General features: G+C 42.4%; 1 protein-coding gene across 10 annotated transcripts in view; it reads right to left on the bottom strand.

Annotated features, from left to right (window-relative positions):
- Positions 1 to 20,262, bottom strand: part of utrn (utrophin) — a 193,325-nt gene that overhangs the window by 67,003 nt on the left and 106,060 nt on the right. For all 10 annotated transcript variants that reach the window (XR_003982296.1, XM_030404293.1, XM_030404286.1 and 7 more), the window contains 2 exons: positions 12,320 to 12,492; positions 10,180 to 10,336 (listed from right to left, as the gene is read on the bottom strand). Coding sequence is in view for 9 of the 10 variants with exons in the window: in XM_030404293.1 (XP_030260153.1) it covers positions 10,180 to 10,336; positions 12,320 to 12,492 (330 nt within the window). In the remaining variant the exon portion in view is untranslated. The remainder of the gene's footprint in view (positions 1 to 10,179; positions 10,337 to 12,319; positions 12,493 to 20,262) is intronic.

Here is a 20,262-nt window from a genome sequence, read left to right as displayed (position 1 = left end):
TTGAACTCTGTGAGGATCCTAAAAGATGTATATGAGAAGAGATACACATTTTTAAGCAGAGCTTCATTTTAACAGAAAATTTCAAAAGGGGGTAATTAATGCATTTCCTCTGCAGGTATGTGCATGGTTTCCAACTCTCCTAATCTAGTCTGCACCAATGAACTCAAAATGAACCTGCTGTACTGTATGTAAACTAGGTGATGTATCCAGATTGCTGTTCGCCCCACAGAGACAACCAGCTAATCAACCAGTTCTGCTTAAATCAGCTCTGACTTTCAACAAATTACAAAATAGGTGCTTATGATTAACTCACACACGCACATATACAACTAAAGAACAAGAGCAGATGTTCAAGTTCAGCTTATGGACGAGATAAACAACGTTCTGGACGGCTAATTAGGGTTTGCACTGCATCACAGAATGCTTTTCTCTGCCCACTCCCATCTTATTATAAGGGAAAAGCAAGCGAGAGGTCGGGGAGAGAGAGGGGTTATGTTTGGATCATCAGCGGGAGGGAGAGCTCTGAAAGCAGAGCAGCGATTGAAAGCGAGCGCACACGGGTCAAACTGGGCATTTCCTTCGGGTCGCCGTGAAATTAGCTGAGTGATCCGCGGAATTAAGTGAGTGTCTGGGCACCGTAACCCTGCAGGAATTGTCATTACAGAGCCGGAATGCAATACCACATATCCTGCCCATCTTCTCTCCAAACACACACAAGCTCGTAGGCATCCACGCACACCCTGAGGAGCTGGAGACCAGATGGTAAAAGTTCACGAGCCGATTTGATGGACACCTTTCTTAACCTCACACCACAGCCCAGAGCGGGCGATAAAAAGTGGGAAGAGGGAGCGAGCATGGCATGTAACGGTATAATTATGCTTGTTTTAGTGTAAGTGTGACCCCAGGGGACTCCGTTGCCTATCGGAGTGTGTGATTGCTTTGTGAGGAGGCGATGTAGTTTAAGATGCTGTGAGGCAAGTTGATTAGACGGGACGACTTGCTTTGATATCGTCTCACACTCATCAGACTTATCAAACAGATGAGCGCAGCGAAAAATAAGATGCCAAAAATTCTGTTTTTTCCTCCGCGCCAACAACGCCGGCTGAGTGGCAGATGACAACATGCTGGGTTCAGGGGAAGCGTATACACAGCACCATCTGAAGAGATAAGAAGAGAGTGGGAAAAGAGAGGCAGGGTAGGAGGATGGAAAGCCTTGAGATGTACGCACTCTTTTTCTTGTTCTAGTTCGAAAGAAAAAAAAAAGAAAAGAAAAGCTCATTTCAGGAAGCAAGTTTTTTTTTGTAAAAGTTTAGTTCAGCCCGCTGCAATGACAATTTCACACAGCCTCCTGTGGACAAACGCAACTTCGCACTGAAATGGAGCATCCTGCTGAACACAAATTAAATCACCACCGCTAATAAATGGCTCGCTCCGTTCCAATGATTTCCTCCCAGCTCACATGGAGGAAACATAATAGGCAGGTAGCACAGAGAGGGGACCTTGAGAGATAGAAACTAAATGAGGGGTGATTGATGAAGAGGAAAAAGAGGTGCGTATGGGGACCAAAGTAAGGAAAAAGGGGGTGAGTGGGGAGTTGTGCAGACAACTACCACTAGAAAACAACTTCTTGCTTGTTAATTTTTTTTTGTTTGTTTGTTTTGCACTCAGATTTGGTGGCAGCTTAAATGAGGCTTAAGAAGGGATTGAACTAAGTGTGAGGATGTCATTTATTCGCAGATATTCTTCGCATGTGGCTTAGAGTTTAGCAAGTGAAATGTTCTGATATACGTTTTAGTACAACTTTAAAAAAAATCCCTGCCTGCAAATCACAGATAGCAGCTCAGCGTGAGGACAAGTAACATGCTGATGCAAAAATCCCTGTTTGGATAAATCAGGGATGCCTGATAACAACAAGGTGCAACAGGAACTAGTATTTACAACAACATCAAACCAGCCTGCATGCTGCAGTAACCATGCAGATCAATGTTTTAGATGTATGAAAATATGCTAACTTCCCTTAAAAAGTGAGAAGGTTATATCTTATGATGACGCCAAGGTAAAGCAAAAAGTGGAGCTTGAGTTAAGACTACTTTGTTAAAGTTATACACACATCACAGTCACAGCAGCTGCCATCTGCTGATTTCTGATCTGTGACAGCAGCGGTGTGATGAGGTCGATCCAACTTCAAGTGAAGAATGTTGCTCCTTGACCAAAATAAAACCAAACAAATTTTCAGTGCTTTTTTCCCCTGAAAATTTCTGGCTTTATATTCTCAAAGAATATTCAATTTCTTCTCTCAAGCTCTGTTGGGTTTTTCTCATATATGTGCCATATTGTTCTCTGAGAATATCCAAGTCTGTTTCTTTTTAGTTTCATCTTGCAAATTTTATGACTTCATCGTCTCAGCGCATATTAGAATTATTTTCTGATAAATCCACTCTATTCTCAGAGAATATTGGAATATTGCCCCCTGGCTCTGTTATCCATTTTCTAACTTACAATGGATAAAACCAATCAGAATCGAGCAGACTGGTACCACAACAAATTTCATCTGACCTGCACTGTGATTGATACTCGAACGGATACATGTGCATCTATTTTGGCCCAGTTTTGTATTTATTACTGGTGATTTATAGATTATATACAGAAGAAAACATATTTTCTAAATGCTGTATCTGCCTGGTTGATAATTCTCTCTCATCCAAGGTTCAATCTAACTATTAGTTCCCTCTCAGCTAAATCTATTGAATAATCATTTCAGTTGTTTAAGCCAGGAAATATCCCCACCAGCTCACCACTAAAATGATAATTTAACAGCTTTCAACGTTTGATATGATCTTATCATGACATTATTTTACTAATATGTTTCCTTCAACTGAATGACTCCACACAAGCTGTAATGAAAGATCGAACAGAACTGTTAATTGAAGTTTTTTTGTTTTACACATGAAGAGTTTGGTTTTATGTAATGCTTAAAAGTAGAACACAGTTCACTGCTTCGGGAATTAGTTTGATTATGCCGTGGGTGTTTTGCATATATTTGCATATCGGGACTTACTGGTGTGTTGATTTTACAAAATATCTTTATTAATTGCTTCCGAGAACAACTTTCAGGCACGTGTGAATCCTTAAAGTGCTCGGAAAAATGGTGATGTAAACACTGACTGTGCAAATGCATGACGACGTGGCAAACTGCTGATTAGGATCATGCAAAGCTCAGGAAGAGCTACTAAATGGACTTTGTGATTATTTTGTCAAGTGATTTCAAGGTCAGGAATGGACACTGAATCTCAATATTAATATAAAGCGTCTTGCTTAATGTAGCTGTATTACTTGTTTATGACAATAAATCTTGAAGCGTGTGATGGCAGTGTTCCCCCAAACGCCGTCCTTCATTGTTAACTGGCTCCAAAGACACACAAGGTTGTAACAATGGCATCACAAGTAGTGCCAAGTAATTCCCTCAGTTAAAAACAACCTCTCTTGTCTGTCATCCAGCCACTGGGCATCCTTGCAGCTCAGACAGATGACACACCAAAGACCTTTCCCCAACACTCACACTTTTTTCCTATATGAAAACTTCAATGCGCTCACATTATCAGAGTGTCACACAGGGACACACTTTGCAGACAGAGCATGAGAGGTAAATATCAAACACATGTACGGCTTTCAGGTTGAGAAAAAAGCTTTTTTTTTTCCCCCTCTCGCAAATCCCAGCTGGCCTATGAGTGATAAGACATGACTGTCTATGTCAAAGATAAAAGCAGGCAGGTCCTCGCTTTGCTCTTCTTTTTAACAGTTTTTAGTGCTCGCACATTAGAATACAGTCTGGACTCGTGTGATTTGTGAGGGCCGGAGGAAGAAAGGACGGCCGCTTGTCAGTCCTGCAATACTTCCGACATCTATCTTGTAGGTATGCGTGACCTTGGTTTTGTGTCGGCGTCTGGTTGTTTGTGTCCAGGCCTGTGTGGGTGTGTGTGCGTGTATGTGTGTGTGGCCGCAGCAGCACTCTTATCACCGTGTGCCCAGTGCTGTGGTGGCGATAAGATAGCATCACAACACAGCTACTTTCGGAGCACTGCCAAACATCCCTCTTCCCGCTCTCAAAACCCTGCTATCTCAGCCTCTCCACAATATTACCGAGCCCCCTCATCTTCTTCCCGGAAAAAAAAAAAATAACCCTCCTGATAGGACCACTACAATAAAGCAGCTCTCCACATCAGAAAAGCACCTGACAGGGACCCAAGGAGCCTTCACAAAAGGGGCTCACTCACATGCACGAGGAAATCGCAAATTGTCAAGAAACTGTTGACTTTTCCCTCCAGCGGATAAAAATAAGTAATAGGAGTATTTTTAGGTGTTTGTGGTGACAACAAATCTTTGAACTCCTCATGTCAAATTATACAATTAATTGCTCCCTGGCCCTTAACATCCACTGCTTTCTTGAATAGCTAAAAAAGCTCCTGATAAGTGTGTGTTGTTTGAAACCATACTCTCTGATATGCCTTCCTAATCTGCTCCTTCCATGCTTGGCCATTTTTAAATAAGTAAAATATCCACTGCCCACATTTGTCATTATTAACGCTATGAATGCTTCTCAGCTACCAGAACAACAATGTGCACTTTAATAATAATACATGCATATGTTCCTTCTGTGACAGTTGCTGAGACAGCATAGTTATTTTATTGTTTTATTTAAATATGTATGGATATTAAAAAAATATGTATATAGATACATATTTCACAATGCTGTGTTACTGCTACAACAATGGATTGCATGGATTTTACATCGCTGAGTTGACATTTTCTGAAGCTCCTTGCAAATTCGAAACATAAATTCATAGTATTTTTTTCCCGTTTGATGATCACTGATCACTGCTACTACTACAATTATTCATTCATGTCATCATTGGCGGTTCTTAAACCTGCATTTAGTGATGTCACTGAAGTGGAAACAAGCTACAGACAACGACACTGACATATTATCCTGCCCTAGATAACTCGATAGCTCAAAGCTGCTTATTGTAGCAAAATCAGCATTCATTTAGAGACATGTTTTTGTCCACTTGATAAATGTACTGACAGTCCAATACACACTCTCTTTCAGCTCGTTTTTTTGGCCCACACAAATACCTGACGCACATATAGGCCCTGTAGTCGCTTATGCTCCACTATGTGTCTGTCTGTTCTTGGGTGCTGGGCTGGTAATATGCAGTCGGTTTTGACAGCTGGAAACGATGAAAGCGAACAAAGTGAGATTGGACAAAATCGGTAAAGTTGCAGGATGAAGAACCAAAACAATGAGCTGAAAAAGACACCAACAAAGAAAACGTTCCGTGCAGCCGATTGGAACGGATCAGATCAGAGTCGGATGATATTTATCAGTAGCGTTCAACATTAAAAGCCACAACATGTAGCTATTTTAGCCATTTAGGAATACAAATAATACTGAGTAGCTTTATGTTGCATTTTTGTGATTTATATTGTTGAGGTGTAGCGTCAACATTTTACACTAAAAGGGATATAGTTGATGAAGGTTCTCAGTCATCCAGGTAATGCTAATACTAAGTGCTATATCGTAGGCAGCTGGACTTGTTTTAGTTTCTTGAAGATGTTTTACCTCTAATCCAATGTCCAAATGTCCAAATTGAGTGAAACAACAATCTCCAGGAGTCCAAAGGGACCACTTACAACTGCTCCTTTTGCCCAGCCGACAGTCTGATACCTAATGACTCTTCCTTAACGATCAACCATTAAACTGAGCGAGCGAATGTTTGACATTTTGCTTGAAAAATGACTGAAATGAGTAATCAATTAAAACCATTGACTATGACATCACAAAACGGCTGCTAACAAAAGCGAAAGCGAGCAGACAAAAACAATTAAAGTTATTTAAAGCGAAGGAGATTGTGAGTCCTTCCCTTCCTGAGAGATAAGGTGGAGTCCAGCACAGCAATTTAATCTATTTGATTCTCCTTTACGGCCTGTCCATTCAGGTGCAAATTGTGCTAATCAATCATGCAGGCACAATGATTAAGATTGCTTCTGTAGCGGATTATTAGACTCTCCACGCTTTAGACAGGGTAATTGTATGCTGTTTAAGCATATCGGGCCCTAAATTAACTGCCAAGTTAAATACATTAAAATTTAAACAGAACCACACTTTGTCTGTTTATCTTCATATTTATTTAATTCTGAAACATCTAGAGGAGACTGTGGAAAGGAGCAGACCGGACTGTCCTGAGAATGGAGGCAAAGAGCCAACTGTTGCTAAAAGATAGGAGCTGTTAAAAATGCCTAGAAGCGCCTGCTCCCCTGTTCCCACTCCTTGATCTAAAAGCTGTTAATTTAATAGAGCAGACTGATGAGTTTAATCAGCTGGATGCTGACAAAGGCCTTTTATTGGGTAATTGAATGTGCGATTAATAAATACTATTAGGGCCATTTTAGCAGGGAAAAACACAGACACAGATCAATACAGAGGGGAGGGAGCAGAACTCACTCAAGCCAGACAGGACGATGCCTTTCCCCTCCCTAATCTAATGCAAAAAAGTGAATATCTGGGAAAACAAACAGGTGAAAATGTGTCTTTTCACATATAAGCCTCTTTTCTTCCTCTTTGTTCTCCCTTTCTCTTCATCTAATTTTGCTTCCGTTTACCATTTCGTGTCCATCGCTCTCTCCTCTGTTCGGACCACCGCTCCCTCATATTTTTCTTTCTTCAGATTCTTTAATAACAGCAATATCAATTGCTCTCTGTTGTGCTCAGTGGCTTAGCCTTCCTCTTTTATCTCTTCAAGTCTCACAGAAAAAAGAAAGAGCGTAAGAAGTCAGGTTTTTTCCACTTAGCCCTTTCTAAGCCCTCCCTACCTCATATACACCAATTTCCATATATCTATACACATTTCCTCCATCATGCTCGCAGAGCAGCTGGTGTCTGTGTGTTAACACTTCGTGACTGAAATGTATGTGTGTGTGCGTGAGTGTGTGTCGATGTAAGCAAGTAAAAGAGCATGACGTGTTCAAAGCCCCAGCTTTTTGTACTGCTCAGCCCCCTCATCCCTCTCAGGGTCGGCAAGACCTCCAGGCCAATCTATTAAGAATACAGAGGAGAAGGAAGTGAAGGGAAAAAATATAACATAGTCAAAATGAAAAGTGAGCCTTCAACTCCTCGGTTCCTTTATTTCCAGTTTCGACGTCATGAAGCTGAAGACGCAGGGATGGAAAAAGGGAATGGAGAGAAGATAGAGTGAGAAATATTGTGTGACGGCAAAGAGGGAGAGAGACGGTAAAGAAAGAAGACGCAAAGGTGAGGGAGGGACATCAGAAGGACAGACACCACAGAGACGAAAAGGAGATGGAAGAGCTGAAAGAAGGTTAGGGGAAGAGGATTGATGCAGGGGGGATTGTATCCTCCTGTGGTTATTGTGTGCTCTCAGTCCCATTCCTTATCTAATGGACCTTGTCTGATCTGCTGGGTAGCAGCATGCCTCTGTTGTCTGTCAGACACAGAGAACATCATCTCAAACCTCAGAGGACACGTTCTGATTAACCTGGACAGGCTTTCATCGTCCCCATGGCTCGACGATGCAGACGGAGCTGAAACTCAGACACTGACTCCTTAACTTAAGTGGCCATTACTGGCGAACAGATTGGCAGAATACTTCTAAATATTAGAAAATGATCTTTAAATGAAAACACTTAAATCATACATCTCTTTGCTCAACAGATGATACACGTAATGAGGGCCAGATCAGCTCCAATTAGGCGAAAAAGTTTGCTTCTCCCTGGATACAGAATGTGGATCTGGTCTTCCATTTTTAACATTTTTAGCCATGATTTCAAGAGAAGCTATTCTTCTATTTAATCTGTTGAATGATGACTCTTCATTAAAATCATTACAAGACTATACTTAGCAGGCACTGCAGCGGCCAAGAAATTGATTGTCTGCCAATGCAAAGAGCCCCACGCCGTCTCTACAGTAGATCAGTTATCTGCCTCTCTCAATATTCTTGCTTTGAAATTAGAGGCCCCACTGAGCCCTTCCCTTTTCTTTTTAGACTAAAGCAAAAGTTCCCTGTTCCTTTTTTAGGATGGAGTTTGGAATTCGTATAGTTTATCGTTTATAGTAATCGCCTTGGAATTTGTATGCAGGAAGTCAGAGGCGTTGTCTCAAAGAGGAATGGAAACAGAAAGTCACAGTTTTATACTCTTCCAGCAGCCAAAGAAGTGAACGTGATTGGCTCTTTGCAATTCTGGCACATTGGGATTGTGGCAGAGTAGAGGAGAGTTGTAGGAACCATAGAATTAATTTAAAAAACTATGGTTTTACTTTCACATAATTTTTAGATTTTGATTGTCGTCCCATCTCAAAACCTGCCTTCCTTCCATGTATTAGTGTTGAGGTGTATTTGATTCACGTCCCTGTAATGGAGAACATATATCATTTCAGCTTTTTGCTGGAAAATGATTGCATCTCTGTTTGCATGATTGCTCGGTAAGTCTTGATTAGTACCAGAATGTAATAAGAAAATGCAATGTAATATACAATCACGCAATAATAAACTCTAATGAAACCTTACAGATCTTTGAAGTAGATACACACACAGAAATTACTGTGCATTTGTTAAATGTACATAGGCCTAGTAAGGCATATGAATTGGGTGTGTTTGTGTGTTGGTGTGTGCCTCTCTGAGAGAGATCAACAGACTGTGTGTCTCTGATCCTGCACCCACGCATGATAGCACACGTGTTTACTCTCGAGGCGTTTTGGGGAACAAAATGACAGTGTGGTGAACGGGCTGGGGAGAAACGCATTATGATGTCGAAAGCAACATCAACGGCAGCGACGCAGACTGCTGGACTGGGTGTAAACAGTAGCCACGGGGTGAGTCATCTATCTGAAAGCAATTACAAGCCAATGCACTATCACAATAACCAGTAGTTACAATAAATAATACAGTGGGGAACACGGGGGGACAAATGGCAGTGATGACAAAGGTGTGACTGGGTCGGCACAATGACAGTATTGATTCCTTGTTAGAATAAATGATACAGTGTGAAGTAAGGGTGATAAATAACAATTATAAGAATAAAATACAAGAAACAGCAGCAGTGGTTGTGAAGTAGTTCGATATTGGTCTTTAAGTCAGCATTGATACAAGTGCTGAGTGACCACAAGAACGATGATGATGATTATCCATCGAGAGAATGTCACGCTGTGTGCTTGACTGCTGCAATCTGTAATGAAGCTCAACACACTGTAGCCACTGCGCTTAATGTGCTGAACAGTTACAGAATGTATATGAACACTTCCAAAAGCACCATAAAATACTGCCTATGTTTGGGCATGTTATTCATTTTGGGAGTATAGGTAGAATGTGTTCTATTGCAGGCTATTTTGTCACCTAAGTGAGTATCAAAAAGCTGAAACCAATGTTGTGGCTTTTTTGTTTTTCTTAAAGAAGCATATAGTTAATGTCTATATACGGTATATATAGGCTTTTTTCATGGGAGACTGGTTGTGTAACTAAGGATGTGCCAAAAAACTGCTCTTCATCTGTATATTTACTGCATGTCTGCGACACATTATACAGATACAGATATTTAAACTGTAGTGAAATGCTGATATGATGTCAATATGACCATCTGCAGGTCATTTTCAGGTCTATCTAAGCCAAGAACTGTGCGCATGTCATGGCAAAAATAGGTGAGACGCACTACTCAAGTACTACTAACGCAGCCAGTGTGTCGAGCCAGTTCAGCTGCATCCAAATCTCCACCCTCTGGACTTGTGGAGTCCTCGCAGACTAAGACCATCGCATCAAGCATGAAGTGGACAACATTATACTAATTTCAATAGAAATAGGGCTAGAGACAGTACAGAAATATTTGTAAATAAGGATCAAACTTACAAGAAAAGTCAGGAAGATGTCAGGCCATACAGGCCTGAGGAAGTCTAGTGCCTTTAAGGCCTTAATACTTTTAATGTAGACAACCTGCTTAATATTTTGAGAACATACCTTAAAGCATGGTTAAAAAAACCAAAAGAAACATGCACTTCTTTGTAAAAGATTAAACAACTCAACTTTTTGAAAGTTTGATGAAAACAATGAGAGACAAGGTATGATAAATCATGTAAAGTGTGGCCGGAACATTGCCTGCGGTGACAGTACGCACCGTGCAGTGGTTCTGCTGTTGCAGCAGGGTGGGGACGTCGCCTCCGATGGGCATCTGCTTGGCCAGCTCCTCATCCTTCATGCAGATCCACCTCCACAGCTCCTCCAGGAGGCCCAGCAGACGAGACCAGCGCTCAGCACTTGCCTCCAGATGGGCTCTGCCAACATAGACCATCCACTTAAACTATGATTATACTGCATGCATTTTCAGCTCTCAGTGTTGACGCATAGACAGTGTTGGACTGACAATTCAAAGCATCTCTTCAGGTGACACATACTGTGCCGTACATGGACTGCATAGGTTTGCATTAAAATAAATGAGACTTGGCATTTATTTAATGCTGATTCTTGTGACTTAAACAGAAGTTAAGCCACATGTATTCTATTATTTTTAGGAAACTGGTAAAAGAAAAGCTTATTCAAACATAAATGATGCAACTACTTAACTACTTACAAGCCTTATTACTACAAAATCATGTAAAAACCTCATCTGACCACTAGTGAGAGGGGTTGCAGCCCTTCTGGAGAAGATGTTATCTGTTAAAAGGGAACGCAGTTGATTGCTGTGTGGGTGGCTGCATGAATGTAATATGTGTTGATAAGCACTTTTGTTTTTCGCCTCTCCTCTAGGCATAATGCATCTGATCACTGCGCAGAAAGCGCTCCTATCCCCGCTCCTCGAGTTAGCCGTAATTACACATGTACTCCAATTAAGGCATAATGGGCTGCATACAATCAACACACACGGTCCCTCCACCTACTCACTCAACTCGCACACAAACAGACTGATCTCCCGCTGTCTATTTTTCCCTCGCTTGTCTTCCTGCGGAACGAGTCCAGCCTATTATGTCTGCAGTGCTTGACCTTGACTCACATCCATTTATTTTCCGCTCAAAACAAACTCTCCTCACTGCAGAATCTTTCCCTGCACCTTTGCTTTTAAGTTCCTCCGGTTTCTCCCACAGCCTCTCTAACCTTTCCCCCTGCCCCTGTCGCTTTGTTGTGCTCCTGTGCTGCTCCTACTCCCTTTTCCTCTTTGAACATCTCCATCTGGCCCTGTCAACTCCGCTTCCACCTTCACTTTCTTCACCCATCACCAATCTTTTTTATTTATGCCAAAGCTGTGGCTGACGCGGCACTGTCTCTGCCCTCAGAAGTTTATGTGTCGCTGTGGTGTCTCTCAGGACCTTTTGGAGGTGTATTTCATCCCTATAGAACACCGGAGTTCCTGTATCCCTGCAGCTGATTGGAAAAACAACCCACATGGATCCTCCACAACATGCTGTACATCATGTGTGGCTTTTCATAAATCTAAGACATGTGAGTGATGTTCCATCGTGAATAGGACTATGTTTGCTCCAGTCACTAGTAAAGGAGAAAGACATTGAGTCAGGGCAGAGTTCAGCATATTGATTCAGTTAACAGCCTGTAGCCTTGAGCTCAGCCTAACTCTTGATCTGTTCTTAATGCGCTTTTGCAGAGCGGAGAGAAAACATGTCCTCTTCAGAAATAGTAATGATTTGCAACCTTGGGTGCTTGAGTTTTCTTTGTGTGGTATTGTTTTCATATTTGAAGAGCCTAACTGATGTTTTGCTCAGCCAATATCCGCCTTATACAACGTATCTGTTCTCTCTGTCCTCTTTGCACCGCTATGAAAATATTTATCATTTTAAAGAACATAAGGCAGAAAAAAGATGCTAGGTGTAACCTATAATTATTAAATTACCAGGGAAGTTTACTGTTAAAGGGTAAGGGTTAAAGGGTAACTCCACAAATTACAGACATTGAAGTGTGTTTACAGGTCTAGGGGAGCACTTCTGCATATGAAAAAAATTAATATAAAGCGCTTTGTGGCTCCAGCGGAATCTGCATGTAATCTGATAAACTACCTCCCATAATGTCACTCAGTGGCTAAGTAGTGCTGATCTGATGTGTGATAATTGTCTTCTGCAATGTGTGAGCTACTGGTTTTTTTTTTAATAGTAAGGCAGAGACCTACTTGAACCTCTGCCACGATGGAAACCCTCTGCCAAGATGCAGCAGCAGAAGAGCAGAAAACTGCAATTTGAGCTCTATGACTATAAACAGTGGTGGAAGGACACATATTTCTGTTTGTAGGTATTGGAAAAAGATTAACTAACCGGATGTTGGCTGATTTGGCCTTCAGGTCGCTCCAGCGTTGGTTCATGTCATCCAGTCTGTGTTGGAGGAACACGGCTTCCTCTGAGCTGCCCAGAGCCTTGACCATCTTCGACTTGTTCCCGTCCACACTCTTATAGATGTCATTGTGTGCGTCGATCTCAGCCTGGATGTCCTAGAAATACAAAGAAGGTGAAGAAAAACTGTCATGAAAGACCATTTCTCCTGGAAAACTAAAGTTCTTCAGCAAATGCACAGTCAAGCACGGCACCGAGGCGAGGTCATATCAAAATCACCCGAAATTGGACGTCACAGTCTTCTAGGCTGTCAGAGCTGATTATTCATGAAGCGAAATAACGATGGATTTTGTCACAAGGAGTAATCTTGAGGGAGTTCACGGCATACTGCACTCTACATTTCTAGAGGGCAGAAAAGTTATATTTTCATGCAATGTCCTAAAGGTACTTTTTGACTGTTTCACTAAAAAAAATTTAACGTCTATCCTTTCTCTGACTTCGAAGGTTCACCTCACCCAGGAGCAAGCCCCTAAGCAATGTCTGCATCCTTACTAATGCTGCATTAAGTTGGAGCAGGGCTACGCGAAAGCAGGCTTTGTTAATTTTTCGCTGGGTTACAGCTTAATATACAAATGAACTGCAATCCTATTCCAAAAATGCTGTGTGTATATGTGCGTGTGAGGCTGCAAGGGGCCACTACATTCAATAGAGTGACGAAGCACGGTTTTCCCATGCGTATGTGTGCATGCATGAGTGTCCTTAACAAGGCAGCACTATTACACAACCACATCTCAAAAGGGTATGTGTGTGAGTGTTTATGTGTGCGGGTGGAACCACAAGGGGGGCTGATGCAAGCAGAGGATCCTGTCAAATGTTTTATTTTTAGATGTGTAAAACTGCTCTATTTTCTTCTCTCTCTGTCTCAACTGGGACTCCCCTCAGTTCATCCCGTTTGAACTGCAGATAAGGCAAAGACTCCAATACCATATGGATGAGGGTAACACCGCCTGGAGCGACGAGACAGATTTGCAAATGGGACACAATGAGTGTCGATAAGAGCAGCGTAATGAGACCTATAGCCTGCAACAGTATAGCAATAAAAAACTTAATTCATCCACTGTGTGTGAAATGACCCATCGTCAGAAGCCTGAAGTTGTTGTGTATCTTTCTCATTGTGGCATAACAGATTGGATATTATGCAATCTGCCAAGTTGCATTTTACAATTACTGTAAAACTGCCTTATCTAGGAAAATGCAATAATTGTTGCCGGATGGTTTCATTATAGTCTCTGCATTATTCAATCATAACGGTTAGCAAAAGACTTTTGTCAGCTTTCACAAATCTGTATATTAAGCGGCAGAATTCGAAATTAAAAAATGTTCACATATTAGATACAGTGCACCAGATGAATGCGCCTGGAAAAAGTCGGCAGCCGAATCACACACGTCGCAAATAGCTACATCCTTAAGTAGACAACTCGTGTAATATTATCGCTATCACACACAAACACACACCAACACAGACAGCAGGAGAGGGACGTGAGACAACACATGGGAGAAGCATATAGAGAACCAGTGACAGACTAGCCGCACTCAATATACTACTACAATACAAAGTTCCTATATAGTACAATAAGTGGAACCTGTGACAACAGCTCTGCCACTCTGGATACAGTGCAACTACAGTAGAACCACACTACACACAAAACAACTATCAATTACTACAGGCGTCCGTGGCACAGTGCTGTAATTTACTGAATGCCAATAGACATTTCACAAAGGCTGAAGCAAATCCCTTCACTGTGATCTGAAAGGATAATCACCCGCTGGCTTTTTGACACGAATCAAATGCCTCTTAAAGGTCACAGGAGAGGGAAAGTGAGTGAGACAGTGAGACAGAAACAGAGAGAGAGAGAGTGAGACAGAAAAATAAAGACAGAACGACGGACAAAGAGTGAAAGACAGCCAGTCAATCTGTAACTTAGCCAGCTGGCCGTGTTTCAAGTCATTACCCAAGTGCTTCCCTTTTCCTTTTCTTTATCACTTCCACTTCCACTGAAGGTAACACTGACTGCACACATACGCAGCACAGAAGGCACCAACTGTGTGGGCATACAGAGGCACATGTATTCATTTACAAAGCTGCCTTTTTAAATTCATTTCACCCACTGAAATACTACTCTGAGCCAGTGGTTTATTCGTGTCAATGTTTATCCTGAGGTGCTTTATTGGGGTGACGGATCACTTTCTTTCTCTCGGTCATTCACTCCCACAGGTCATCATGTCAGCGACAGATTGCCTCTGTTTGCCACTAATTTATGTTTTATTCATCGTTTACTGAAAAAATTAAGTCAATATAGGTTTTCTCGTCTTGCAAACAATCTCAAACTCAGCTCTTTCGTTTCCATGCACCTATATGCACACATTCACACACACAAAACCAAGTTACCATTAGCTCCAGGCTAACTGTGAAGACACGGAAGACAGTGACAATGCATTTATGGAAGGCAAGTGACAGACATTGGTGAGCACAACAGATATATATAAGCATAAACATGCATACATACATTCATACATAACACAAACGGAGAGCTAATGACTCAACTGAACCACTGCTTCTCTGACCCACTACCACACACACACACACACACACAAACACACTTTATGTGGGTGGAAACGCAGCAGAAAGGTTAATGGGCTCTGGGTTTCATGCACACTCTAATGAGTGATACAGATTTCTTGGTGGTTGTCTGGTTGGAGCATAGATAGGATGTGACAGAGTATCCCATGGAAACTGACGTTACAACTGCTACTAAATGCTTTATGGAGGATAAAAGCATTATACACACAGTTAAGCTGCAGCTAGAGCAAAATACCCACAAACATGCTGTCCCTTTTGATGATAATTTTTCTTAGAATAAGTATTTCAAACAACATTGACCCTTACTGGGCTTAGCCATGTTTGTCTTTAGCCCTTGACACAATTACTGTAAAGGTTTGCTTTGACAAATTAAGCCTAATTCAAGGCTCTCAGTCTCATTCTATACTAATTTTCTCTCTGCTTGGTAGGGCTCTCTAATAACTAGCAAAGCAGGCCAGAACCGATTAGTCCATTTTAATGAGTCCAATAATGAGTACTCAGACCTCATAAAGCGGCCCAAATTAGGTCCACAACTACAAACACAGGGGAAGATGGGGAATGAATGGCGACTGTAGTTGGATTCATGCCGTTTTAAGACTGCATTAAAAAGCCACCACGAGAACAAGACCAAGCCGCAAACAAAAATGTATCCTATGATAAAGTACCTGTTCAAGCTTTCTGAGCAGCTCCTGCAAGCTGAAATTAAAGCCAATCATACTGGAGTGTGCGAAATGGACTCCTCCCACTCCCTGCAGTGCCTACATCTTCTGTTTAAACAGGTGGATGATCAGCAAGGTCTCAGGACAGGTAGGTAAGTCCTCCCATGGTCAAGGTCAGGGCTCTGATCAATAGTAAATCCAAAGTAGGAACAATCTTGAATCCTACCCCAAAGAAGCCCGGCTTTTGTATAAAATTCAAACACAAGAGGGTCAAATCCAGGTCGCCGTCCCAAAACAGGCAATTTACACACTCCACACACCCCGTGGCAGCACTTATGCATGCATGCCGGTGTGTGTATTCGCCCAATCCCACCACATGTTTGTAGCATCCTCTTGGGAAAGGCAGCCGAGCCAAACGGGGGGATGACAGCTACCCTGCAGTCATGCTTCAGAGCTGGGACCGGGATTAAGAGAACGATTGGTGCCACTGGAGGTTTGACAAAGTAGAGGCTGGAGGCTGACAGCGGAGTTCCTCCAGCCACAAGTTGGGCACTGAAACTGGGAGGGAAATCCAACAAATACCGGGTGGAGGTCTGCAAAGTGGAGATAACGGTTTGTGTCTTTTAGGGACGGGCAGGCTGATGTAAACATCAGAGTGGACGAGGACAGGTGTGGCTGTCTCCCTCAACTTTGCTATGCTTCCCTTCCTCCACTTCCCCTCCAGGCATGAAGGGAGCCGTTTACATGACGTCCGGCGGTCCGACCCAGGGCAGGGCTGGGGCATTTGTTCTCAATTACTCTGATAAAAAGCGCTGTATCCCGGCCAGTCACACTACCCCACACAAGTCATGAGGACAGACGGCGGCACAAAGAGGCACATGGTTTGCCCTCTCGCTCCCCTGAGTGAAGGTAGCAGGCTCGAAGAGACAGAGTCACCTCAGTGTCTGCCTTACAAACCGCCCCTCAGGTCTCTAGCCCCGCTCTGGTCTCGCTCTATCACACCCTGCTAATCACTGCCATGGCCGGGCCACTTAGTCAAAGAATGCCTTCTTCTTTTTCTGGAGCCACGTGTTCGCAGGGAGCTGCCTCAAGACTCTCGGTCCTGGGTAGGGAGACTGACTCGCCAGTCTCCTTGGGTCCAAGCTTTGCCGATTATCTTTTCGCCTCTTGAGAAGACGGAGAGGTCGATCTGTTTGCCATGCTCTTCTTTATCCCATCGCCCCTTGGGGAGAGGCAACTTCTTAAAAAGTTCCTTCTTTGGCTTTTCTTTCCCCCGGGTGTTGCACAAACTCCCAGGCTGGTCTCCACATCCCTCTCTCTCTTCTTCCTCCGTTGCTCTCTTCCTCTCTGGCCACTAGCCCCACTCTTTCACACAGCTGTTTATTATTTTGATCAGTATCCTCCCTTTCCCCTCCTCTCTCTACCTCTCTCTCTCCCTCCCTCTCCCCCTTAAACTAACTTGACACACTACACACCCACTTCCTGAGGCCTGTATGGGCAGAGAGTATGGTAGAGAGAGGAGTGGTTCAGAACTTCTGTAGTAAAAGTATTCAAAAGTAAGAAAAAGGCTGAATTGATGGCGGTAAGAAAATTGGCCCAGTGCAAGGGCAAGATGACAGAATCAGAGGAATAAAAAAAGATGTCTGCGAGAGTTAATAGAAAGAAAGTGAGGGCAGGGGGCCAAGTGAACAGAGCTTTACTTGTGGAACTTTTTACCCATCCAGGTCAGGAGCATTGAATACATGGCTGTTATGATAAAAAAAAAGAAAGGAAAAAGGAAGTGAAGAGAAGTTTGGGGTGGTGAGGTGGCTGCGTGTAAAGACAGGGCAGATATAATCATCTGCGCACATTATTCATTCTTTTTAATCAATGAACAACACCTTCCCCTGATAGCTCTTATTTAAACTACTGAAGCCCGTAACAGTTCATTTGAAAACAATCAGCGTTTAGAGGAATAAATTATGCTTTCCCTTCTATAGAACAAAGGTGAAATCCTTTGAATGGGGTTTATAAACAGGGGTTATAATATGTTTCGAGAGGCTGCGTTCCATAGGGGCTCGTGTTAAACAGGTGCAGGTATGAAATTAAAATGCATTCCATATATTAAACCTATATGTGGAAGTGTTTGTGCAATTGCGAGGGTGCGTTGGCATTTTGAACAGCAGGGCAGACATGTGGCGTGCATCAAAGAGACGCAGACAGATGGCTGTCAGGTGGGGGGGGGAAAAAAAGAAAAAATACAATTCAATGTTGCATATTCATAAGAGGAAGACTTTGAAGTGTGCTTAGGTAATTAAAAATATTTGCATACTCGAGGGCCTTAAACAGCATTTTTGATGTATGCCGACAGATATATACTAGTTGAGGGCTCTGCAGTGAGGGATGTGAAATTAACTTGCCACATTTGACAAGCCGAACTAATTCAACAATGAGTGGAAGCTGAGATTAGAAGAGGAAAAAAAAAAGATGAAACGTGTTCGACAAGTTTGGATCACCGAGGGTTTTGACATTTTGACTTTGTGTAAGCAACTACGAGACCGTGATTGACAAAAACAGACACTTATTAACACATGTATGGAGCTTTAGGCAGGACATGTGGGGGTTAACGTCGGGCTACGTTACTAAGATAAGAGGATTAGGACCATTACAGGGGTAAGAATGTAACGTTTCCAATCCCCCAGGCAAAAAGAGGAGGAGAGAGGAGTAAAGTTCACTTATTTAGGAAAGAGCGGCAGTGAAGATGCTAACACTTTTACTAAGAGGACACAGACACAAAAGTCATCAGAGCAGAGAAGAAAACATGAGGGAAGGAAGAGGAAATGAAGAGAGACAGCAACCATTAATGTCCAGTGAGGATCAAAGCTGAGAAAATGAAGGAGAGATAAGAAAAAGGTTGAGGGATCTAATTTGACACCAAATTATATAAACAGTGTCAAATCAAGGATAACATGGAGTGAAGGGAAACATCAGGGCGTAACATTATGTACAGGTCAGCGGAGTCAGAAACCTTCCCTCTCTGTCCTCTCCATCACGGCCTTGGTTGACTTTCCTGACTGCAGAGGCAAATTGTTTGCGTCAGTATTGTTGGGACTGACTCAGCCTTCCTGGCCTTCAAATTGGACTAAGAGTTTTTTATTTTACCTAAATCTTTTACAGCTGCACAATATTCTTGCATAAACAAAAGGTCCAATGATGATGTGTGATGTGAAAGGGGCCTCGTGGTGACAAAGCCACAGAAAACTTTAGCGTCTTTTAGCTCACTGTTTTGGTTTTATTGGCTACTTTCCTGTTTTCACTCTCTCTGTTCATATCAACCTTCTTTTCTAGTCAAAGCAGACAGCCGCTCTTGATAAACACAATGTACGCTATCTGCCTGGCACCGAACAGGTGGAGCGTTTGAGAGCTAAAGAGCCAGACAATTCCATCAGGAGCTGGTGGAAACAAAAACAGAGCTAAAAGGAGAGAGATTGACAAGAATTGTGACTACAAATGAATGATAATGTTGGTCTGTGTTCGCTGGCTGTGTAAACAGGCAATTGTTTGCTTTGACAGTTGGCACAAAAACCTTTTAAGATGATGTTAATGTTGTGTGGCTGGAAATGATTTTATGCTGTTTTAAAACATGAAGTGTGTGGAATTTAGGGAGATACACTGGCAGGACGGAATTTAACATCATAATTATGTTTTCTTTATTGTATAATCACTTGAAAATAAGAACTGATTTTTTGTTTTTGTTATCTCAAAATGGGTCTTTTATATCTACAGAGGGAGCTGGTCCTCTTCCATAGAGTCCACCATGTCTCCTCAGGTTCCCGGAACAGAAAAGGTAGGTGAGGGTGATGCAGTTGATTGCAATCTGCACCCACACCCCTTGATCCCACCAAATCCTTCCACACGCCTATCCCCTTTTAATCAAAGCAAGCCATGTGCTGGTTCTGGCCTGGTGCTAGTGTTCGTTCGGGGTTGGTTCAACCAACAAATCTTTTAAGAATTGGTTTGCCTTTCCACAGGCAACACAGTCACCATGAAGACAGTCACTGTATACATCTCCAATTTCCCATCACTGCTAGGAGCAACTAAAGCGGACTACATTGACTCTTTCTGCTCCTGGCCTTGCATGCCACATTAGCATCGGAACATGACAGATCCTCGGGCCACTGTTGGCCTGATTTGGCATCCATAGTAAAAAGTCAGAACACTCTAAAGTTGCTCTGGTTTTTAGCAGCCTTGTATCCTAGAACAGCAAAGTGGTTGTGCCTCTTTGGAACCAGTTTCCCTGGTGGAGAGCAAGTTGTTTGGCTTTGGAAAACCAACAAACTGGTTCCACAGTCCGAACCAGCACCTGAACAACCTTGGTCAACAGGGGTAACTGTGCCAAGAATAAAAGAATGAAGTCACACAATTTATTCATAACCCTTTAAAAGCTATTAAATTGTACGAGGCTAACTGTGTGTGACAGACAGCTTTTTTTCTAAAATACATTTGATCACACCCTCAAACAAATGCAGCTAAAATTGTCTCACTACAAACCTTTGAGAAAAATAAATGGAGGGAAGACAGCCAAAAGAGAAGAAAGGAGAATGGAGAAGAGCCAAAGCAACAGCGCAAAGAGGGGAGGCAGTGGCAGA

The sequence above is a fragment of the Sparus aurata genome, chromosome 22, assembly GCF_900880675.1.
Source record: "Sparus aurata chromosome 22, fSpaAur1.1, whole genome shotgun sequence".
NCBI lineage: Eukaryota > Metazoa > Chordata > Actinopteri > Spariformes > Sparidae > Sparus > Sparus aurata.
This window is presented reverse-complemented; position numbering and strand designations above follow the sequence as displayed.